We start from the raw sequence: 9,570 nt of genomic DNA, 5'->3' as shown, positions 1-9,570 counted from the left end.
TTGCAGCTAAGGAAAGCTCATTTTATGTACCCATCACCAATACACAAAGTGCAAATCTTTGCTTTCCCTAGTGCCACCACCTAATGTTTTGTCAGTAAAAATAAAAATGCCAACTCTCCTCCCCATGCACAAAAAGAACTTTTTTGTAACTTACAGTTCATTGATTTTTCTGTTGTTTAGGTAAGAGGGAATCTGCAAGACCTCACCTCTAACCACCTGCATGTGCTTTTATGTCACAGAGCATTTTAAAGCAGTAGAAAAAGTAAACAAGATACACAGGTGACTGTGATGTGTTTCCCCAAAGGCAGAAAAGCATTGCCAGCCTCTCTTGCATTTTCCATTTGCTCTGAAGAAAAATCAGAATCGATGCTTTCTAACTTATGATTAGTATCGATTCCTTTTGGAAAACCTGGGGCGTGTGTATCGCTATATATGTTTCTATGCAATGAGGAGAAGTAGATCCTCTTCTGGATGCCAAGGGCTTGAGGACCAGCTTGCTGGTAGGGTCCCACCAAGGGCTCCTGCAGATGAGCCCCTGCCATTGCTTGGAAGATGGAGAAGTAGCAGCAGAATGCCAGCCACAGCCTTTCCCTACTTCTGCTACAGTCATCCTCACAGAGGAGCCTGGGCAAGGCCTCCTTGGTGAACCATCCATGGCTCAGAGCCCTGCTGAGCAGTGGGGCTGCTGCCAGCTATGTGCCAGGTGGGCTCCAGGTGGGCTCCAGGACAGACACATGCCCCCATGCCCTGGAAATCCCAGGGTCATCTCTTGTTCTGACATCCTCATTAGGTTCCCCACCTTGGCCAGGCCCCAGGCTGAGCAAGCATCATCCTTCCACACACAGATTTCTCTCTCATTCCAACCACAGGCGCCACTTTCAATTTCTTTCCTGCAAACTGCTTTTTTTTTCTTTGCTTTTTTTAATTAATAGGAAAACAGCTGCCACTTTTCACTCGAGAGGTGGCCGTATTTTGATGCTGGATTAATACCTCTGTTCTACACACTTGCCAAAAAAAGTGGAAACCCTACCTTAAGGCAAAGGAATCTGCTTACAGTTGAGGAAATGATAAATTTTGCAGCCCACTTCTAGAGAGATGTTGTAGGTTTGTTCACAGCAGAAGAGTACAATGCAGACAATATTTACAATTACAACACATCATACGGTTACAAGTCATAAATAAATTTACAATTGCAATAAACCACAGTTTATTAAACGTGTTACCTATAAAATATTCCCAATACAGAATGAATTATGTTTCAACTGGAAAGATTTATAATACAGTTTGGTGGCTCAGTCTATTTAAGAGGCAATCTAAGAAAGCAGTGACTGCACATCCATTGCCTATAATTTCAAAGACATTAAGATTTCCCTGGCTTCCTAGAAGTAATTATTTGAGTTACAAACCTTATCTGGAGACTGTGCTTGGGAGATCACATAGAAACATACTTCAATTAATGATCCAAACCAACCCTTTTTGCTTTGGAACCTGACCTCATACTGTAAATTCTCTCTCTGCTGCGCACTGCATTACTTACAGCATATGAATAATGGATACCATAAACAAGCACCACAAAATGAAAATTCCATTAACAATATTGTGGAGATTCCATTCACAAAATGCAGTTCTTGAGTGAAACACATTTTATTGCTCTTACCACCAAGGAAAATATTTGCATACCTCATCACAGAGTTCTTACAAGAACCCGTTTTGCTTTTCTTATCTCAGGGCTTTTATGGTAGGAAATATTGCATTAGGCCCAGTAATTTACATTTTGCTGATAAAAGGCTAAATACATATGCAGCAGCTCTTTATTGACTGGCGTCATGTTATAAATTATGAGCTTGGGAGTAAATATATGAGGACAAATATTGATTTCTAAGCAGTCACCATGAATGAGATCTTATCCTGGTGTTGAGTTATGGCGCCTCTTGCCTTTTATAGCTCTATCTTATCTCCTAGCTACTAATACTTTGTGGCAAGTACAGAAATGAATGACACCACCTCACTTCTGACAGTTTAATTCATTCGTGGCAGAAACAGCAAGTACAGCAGTCAGTACAAGGATGCTCTAGGATAACTACATGGACAAACATTTTGGGATCTGCAGTTATCATACAATGCTTTCAGCGTGTTGCACTGAGAGTTGCAAGCTTTACTGGGGAAGCAGCAGATGAATTGCCATGCCTTTTGGAAAAGATAAGCAAAAGCAGCAGCAGTACTGCCCTGGGATGTCATGGAACAAGCAGCACTTCTCATACTTTTAACAATTCTCTTCCATGGCTGCTCAGCAATTTTTGCTTTAATGGAAAATCTCCGCCTTTCCTACCCTGCAGCTGCACCTGATGAGGTTTCACTGTTCAGGCGATTGCCCACAAATCGCAGCCACAGCTCTGGTCTCTGTGTAACTGCAGACGGTTTTACTTTAGAGAAGAGCCTTACTGCCATTCTATGGAGCTCAGTGGACTCATTTCATGAAGAAATTTGCTTCTCGGTGGAGCTGTACAAGTATATGGGTTAGCAGAGCTTAAACTGTCTAACCTGTTTTCATCAGAAGTTTGGCCTGCTTTGGAATACACTCGCAGTCACGTTGAATAAGTAAACATGGAGATTCAGTAAAAAATACACCTATGTATGTATTTGAACAGTGGTAACTGATACCCATGAGGTCACACTGACATTTGGAGCAAAGTAAATACTGCCCAAAAGTATCCACTGGGTGATTACACACAGTGTTTGGTTAGGGAACAGGAGCAAGGCGCCGTCTGTAATAAATCAAACAGAGATCTCTAACTGCAGCTGTGACTGGATCCCTTCTGTATTCCCATCACCGCTTTTGCTTTGGCAGAGACACTGAGACCTCTGACAAAACACCTCTGTCCAATCCAGAATGGAAATATCACTGCTGCAACCTGTGGATGGGATGTAGCAGCTGGAGAACTGTGTGAGTACAGCAAAACCCACGACCAAAACCTGCTTCCTCCCACCAGTAACTTACCTGTATGCCTTTTCAGCAAGTCTAATCCAGTCCTTGCCTTAAAGGACAAATTCAAAGAGGAGCTTTGCGTGTTTCAGTCACGTTTTTAGGTTTATTTTCAAGGGTTTTTTTTTGTTTTGTTTTGTTTTTTAATTTTTAAGCCCATTTTTCATCACGGTGAGCTTGAGGAAATGCAATGAAGAAGACAGTGTATCCTGCATCTGCTAGAGCAAGGTAACCTCTTACCAATGAGAAAGAGGCAATCCTTGCTTTTCATGGGGTAGTTCTCATGTGTTTGTCCCTTTAAAACAATGAAACACTGCTTTTCCTTCACCTCCAGTGAAGACACAGCTGGCTTTACATTTATTTAATTCCAGCACTTCCAAGCAATGTAACCTCATCTCTAGGGTTTGAGACTGCCATGGAGAGCCTGGTAGCCTCTACACAGGGCTGCCTCAGTGCCAGGAGAATGGAGAATGCCTAAAATACAGAAGAAAATGCCATGAAATGAAAGTCTGCATTTCTCTGTAGGCAGCTCAGTAGATGTTAATTGCTAGATGCCAGTGTTCTTTCAGGAACAGGGATCTGGTTCCCTCGATCAATAATTTACTAATTTCAGATACGCTCTGCTTATTTAAGGCCATTTCTCTCACAAGACCTTACTGATTATTCAGTAGCTCTAGGCTAATTGCCCTTTCAGAAGTATATCTAATACTCTTTTTTATAGCACAATACAAAGTGGTCACAAGCCCAAACTTGACACAGCAACCAAAAGAAGCCCATTTGTTGCGGTCCAATACTTAAAAGAAAAAAAGGAGTCAAAGCAGTATTTTTGCAGGGTGTTTCCTGAGAGTGGGCAAGAAGTGAAACTACAAAAAGAGGTTACAGGCTGCAACCCAGAACCTGGTAGCTACAGAAGATAGGCTTAAGAAAGGCAGAGAGCCTTGGGGGGACGCACAGCAATGAGACCAATGGCAGGGGGGGAGTCTCGTCCCTATGAGGACGACCACAGTGCATCGAGTTGCCTGCCCGAAGTGGGTGGAAGAAAAACCCTTGGATATGATGTACAGCTGAACTCAGTCTCTACTTGAACCAATGATATCTGTCAACTCAATCTGCTTTCTGGTAGTCAACAAAGCCCAAGGTGTTGTTTCAAATATTTATTAAAAAATAACTGCAAAGGGGGAAAAAAAAATCAATAAACAGTCCAAAGGGGAATTCATTACAGCTTTAACAGGTAAAGGGAACAAATCTACTTTATGAACAATTGCAGTAGGAAGTATATTGAAAATTTCTTAATCAACTGATAAAGTGGAAACAGTATTATGCAATATATATTCATATATAAATATACCAGTTACATTCCTCTTACATGGATTAAACAACATTCGTTACCAACATGCCAAAGTATTTCTTTGTGGCAGGAGATTCACCTTCCTTCATGACCATACTGTCTCTCTAGGAGTTCATGACTATTTCAGGACCTGGGGCCAGGCTCTATTCAACGCCACCACGCCAAATCCAGAGCAAGTGATGTCAACCCTGTTCCTAGGAGAGGTCAGCCCTATTTCTGAAGCACAAGGTCAGCTATACAACAGGTGGAACCAGCAGAGCACATGTTAAGCTGTTGGATCTCCTTGAAAGCTCAAATCTGATTAAAGCTAGATTCTCACAGGGAAGCGGACTCTGCTTAGGATTCCCAGTATAAGAAACACTTCCATTCTTCTGTAAACAAATGTTAACAAAATAAACTCTCTGTACCCTGTTAACCATTTTTTAACATAAAAATAAGGAGCTGCTTGGGCAGTCTTAAAATAACTCAGTATAAAAATCTATCCCATCCTAAGTACTATCTCTATATCAAAGTGCTAGCAAATGGCACAGTGTTTTCTGTTTGAAGCCACGTTCCCTGCTTTGTCTGCTGGGCACTGAGGACCCCCACCCCCGGCAGGGCTTCACTCAGGAACCATCCGTGGTGGCAGAACCCTCCTGCTGGGACGGCGTGCTGCCCTGACTGGGTTGTGCCAGGGTGAGCTCCTGGTGCCGCCAAGGCGCTGCAGCCCATCGCAGCGCCCGTCCCCGTGCTGGGGGCACAGGGACCCACCTCGCCCAGCCTGTCCCTGCAAGCCCTGCGCAGCATCTGCGCTCAGAACTACGCAGGAGGGAAGCAGAAGCCCCATCGCTTTGCATAGTTCACTTCAGCAGTAACCCTGTGAGTCTCCAGGAGAGGCCCGTGGTGCTCCTCCTGCTGCTCGTCCTACGAGGCGCCAGCAGAGGATCCGTCACCTGCCTGCCGGCAGCTCTTTGGCTTACTCGGTTTGGTTCAGTGCTTGCTGGCTGTTACCTCGGAGCCTGAATAAGAAATAGTGCAAATCCAAGCTTAAAGAAAAAAACACCACGTGGCCTGCATTGAACATTCAGCTACAAAGACCACGAATCACAGAATGAAGCCCCAGTTGTGGGAGATTATGAGACGCTTGGCAAACCTGTAAAGTAAAAGTGAAATGACTGCCTCAGAGGAGTGCCTTGGGTCAGTACTGAGCAGTCGGATCATTTGCTGACGTGATTCTGTCTAACGCTGCTGGCCAACTGCACGCTGGGCTGAGGACTGGTCACGGCACACAAACGTTTCCCTGGGCGCCAGGAGAAACTCCCTGCAGCTCCGGGTGCCTCGGTGCTTTTCCTATCCAAGTTTGACTTGAAATGACTTTGTTTGCACAGAATGGCGTGAATTCATCCAGACTGGCTTTGCTGTAAAGCAATCAGACTGCATTATTTCTGAGGGTCAGTATACCTTTATTTGGCCATGCACAGGCAGATTAAGAGGCCAAAACAGAACTCAGCTTGATTCCTATTATGGGATGCTGGCTGCAGTGCATTTTAAAACAATAATTATCTGAAGCTGTGAAGATGTTCGAGTCTGAAAATGTTACAAAGTGCCAGGGCACCCTGCAAACATGGACACTCACTCACACTGCAGCAGACCTCACTGAAGCAATGCACTCTGCAGTGTTTCTTGGCCTGATCTACAAAGAGGCTTTGTTTCTTTAAACTCCTCTTCCCTCAAAGAATTCATCGGGAGGGATGTTCAGCAACGAGATGCTTTCAGCAAGTGGTGCACAAATGGCTTAAGTTTGCTAAAGATTAGGCACTTGGTTTGCCCAGGGTCTTCTGTAAATCCTACCTACCTCCATCTCTAGGCACCTGCCTGCTGCTACAAAGTCTGGCTCTCAGTGTTTCAAGGCTCAACCCTGGGAACCCGTCCTGCTTTGATCTACGGTCAGTGCCTTAACAAGGCTCTCCCTGGCCAGGAGCAAGCCTTCTCCCTCTCTGTGCTGCACCCATGGGGCTCAGACCTGCTCCTACCCATTGCACAGCTCCTGTACAGTACACCAGCACCAGGACAGGTCTGCTAGCCTGAGGACACAGTTGCATCAGGGCAGTTCTATATTGATTTAACATCTCAAAGCAGGATTCACTCATTTAAAACCACAGGGAGATAAATATGCAGTGACACTAAGGAACAGCAAAGTCATTTAAAGACAGCAACCAGCCTCCCTACACACACTCCATTAAAGAAACAGCCTTATCTCTGCCCCTGTGCTTGTTGCTAATGTGATGCTGGCCTCAGCATTCAGAACTTCGATAATGCAACAAAGACAACAGAGTTCAGGCTTTAACTGAAAACAGACGCGTGAACATGCTTAACAAGTTTTCCCTTCTGAACTTCTGTGAATTAATCACTACTCTGTGCATGAATAAAATGGAAGAAAATACCCCACTTTTTTGCCCATCAAATTTATGCCATACAGTGGGCAAAAGGAGAGATGTTTGAAGCCAACATTTTCTTACCCTTTTGCTTTCATATGCAAGTGTAAATATTACTGGAACCTTGTTTTCTTCTTTTATTAAAAGCCTGCACATGCATTGAATGGACAGGACTCCGCTACGTTAATCTTTTGTATGATGTTAATGCAGAAGGGACTTCTGAGAGATACTTGGAATGAATGCTGGCCATGACAGGATACTGACTAAATTAGAAGCAAGCTCCCAGTATCTTCCTGCAATTACATTATGTCATGTGCTGTACTCTTATTCATGGCCTGGAAGGAGAGTGCAAGGGTACTTAATATCTGTAGAGATTCAATTAAAACGAGCACATCTGACACTCAGCAGGTCTGGCTTCTGCTTGCCTCACATCTAGCCCAGCCTCGCTACTAAACTGTAATACAAAAGAAAAAGGAAAACGAGCACACGCAGTGGAAGCCAACGTGCTCATATGTCTGCCGGCTGGCAAATATTGTTACTAACCTAACTGAGAAGGTCATGCAGTTTGACTGCTGTCGTTTGGATTGTGTTAAGCTACAGAACAGAATTCAGAGGGAGGAAGGAAGTGCTGGTTTGTAATATATGGCAATTTTGCAAGTTGCATTTCAAATATAAGTGCATTTTTCCATGCTCTCTGAGTGCTTCCCTTTTCAAGGGTATTGGCATGCTTGTGGCAAAAGCAACCAAGGCAATTGATTAGGCACACAGTGAAAGATGGTATAGGAAAATAAAAGGTAAAGGTCAGTCGTTTCTCTTCTGGAAACCCTTACTCAAAGTCGTGCTGTCGCGGTGATAGGTTGGGCACGAAAGGTTGCAGGCTGCTTCCTTGCATGAGAAGGGGTGGCTGTTTGGGATCCAGCAACATCAGCTGTGAAATACACAGGCAGAAAGGCTCTTATATATTATATATACATGTGTAACCCAGAATAAATAGTGCTGTTCTGACTCACAAGTGTATTTCAGCTTGGTTGTTGTTTGTTACGGCTGGGGATGGCTTGCTTTTCAGCCCTTCCGTCCCACCCTTGGACACATCGATGAAGAGCAGCCTGGGAGTCCGAAGCATCAGCAGAATCCTTTTGTACTCCTTTCGGAAATTCTGGTTAAGCAGCCCATAGATCACAGCATTGAGGCAGCTGTTAAAATAGGCCATAAAATAGCTTAGGACAAAAAGCCACTCTGGAATGTGTGGCTGCACTTTGGAAGGATTAATTGAAACAGCAAGGCCGATAAAGTTTAATGGTCCCCAGCACACAGCAAAAAGGACAAAAACCACAAACATAGTCAAGAAATTCCGGATGTCGGCAGCTCTGAGCTTCTGCTTACAGTCTTGTCTCACCCGGTGTTTGACTTGAATCACCAAAATCCAGATCCGAAGGTAGCAAAAAGTCACGATGGACAGCGGGACGATGAAGTGGACGACCACCACTGTGATAGTGTACGATGTGCTCACCGTCTGGGCAAAGGTGCAAGAGTAAATCCGGGGGTCGTACTGCAAGGAGCCAACAAAGAAGTTTGGCACAATGGCCACCACCGTGAGCGTCCAGGTCAGGCAGATATAGCAGCAGGTGTTCTTCAGGTTGAAGAGCTTATCATACCGAAGGCTGTGGCAGATGTAGCAGTAGCGGTTGATCGCAATTGCAGTGATGTTGAAAATCGACCCGATGACGCTCAAGCCCATCAGGAACCCACTGATCTGGCAGTGAACGTTTCCCATAGTCCATCCATTATGGAAAATGGCACTCAAGATCAGAGGATACGGATACACCGCCACTACCAAGTCTGCGACAGACAAGCTGACGACAAAGATGTTGCCTACGAGAAAGGACAAGAGACCATGAAGGTTAGCACAGATCTGACAGGCAGCTTTCAGCTCAGAGCTCCTCTTCAGCCTCACTGCTCGCAGCCTTCACTCCACCTAACATTTGGAGTCTGAAACCGGGCAAAATTTCCTCTAATTTCGTAAGACTTTGCTCTCCTCGTTAATAGGCCAGCACGGCAGCAGCCACCGGACAGCTACACAGCACTCACTGTCCTGTGGAGAGCGTCATTACTTTAAACACCACGTAGAACATATTATCATACAGTGACATTCACAGAATCACAGAATGAATTAGGTTGGAAAGGACCTCTAGAGACCGTCAGGTCCAACCCCAACTCCACATGAAGCTCAGCTCATTATGGGCCTAAGAACTGGAGCATGCAGATTAAGTTTTCAGCAGTTTGTTCATTATACTGACAGCAGCAGCACGGAAAGGTTGTTTCTGGTCATTTGCAAATGAAAAGCTAAGTTTTCACCACAACTTTGCAGTGTTCTTACTGAGGAGCATGTGTTCCAGGAGACAGTGCAGTCAGCCTCTATATGCTTATCTTATCTGGTACTTCTTCCTGTTCCTTTAATATTTAAAGTTGTTCAGAGAAATAGGAAAGGTCAATCACTCCTGCACAGTCCGGGCCTATGCAGGGAATATGATTTATAAGCTTCTGTCAGCCACTTCTACAGTGTATGTGCTGCAGGTTGCCCACTTACGCTTTAAAACCAGGAGAGTAGAGAATCTGTGCAGACGTGACATAATTTAACCCTTGCTGGACTGAAACTGGCACACTGCACAGGAAGACATCTGCCAACAGCACTGCATGGAGAGCCAACAGCCTGTGCAATCCATGACTTCCCACAGTGGTTTCCAAAAGCTGGGAAAGGCTGCAAAGCTTCAAGCACTGCCTGCATAAGTAAGGGACGCCTTCACACCCCCAAGAGGTTTGGAATT

The 9,570-nt window shown here is 44.6% G+C and overlaps 1 protein-coding gene across 1 annotated transcript in view; it reads right to left on the bottom strand.

Annotated features, from left to right (window-relative positions):
• Window positions 1-4,162: 4,162 nt before the first annotated feature.
• Window positions 4,163-9,570, bottom strand: part of GPR50 (G protein-coupled receptor 50) — a 28,505-nt gene continuing 23,097 nt past the window's right edge. Inside the window, exon 2 of the mRNA XM_052673139.1 lies at window positions 4,163-8,617. Coding sequence (XP_052529099.1) covers window positions 7,752-8,617 — 866 coding nt within the window. The 3' untranslated portion in view covers window positions 4,163-7,751. The remainder of the gene's footprint in view (window positions 8,618-9,570) is intronic.

Source organism: Tympanuchus pallidicinctus, unplaced genomic scaffold, assembly GCF_026119805.1.
Source record: "Tympanuchus pallidicinctus isolate F22 unplaced genomic scaffold, pur_lepc_1.0 scaffold13, whole genome shotgun sequence".
Lineage (NCBI taxonomy): Eukaryota > Metazoa > Chordata > Aves > Galliformes > Phasianidae > Tympanuchus > Tympanuchus pallidicinctus.
This window is presented reverse-complemented; position numbering and strand designations above follow the sequence as displayed.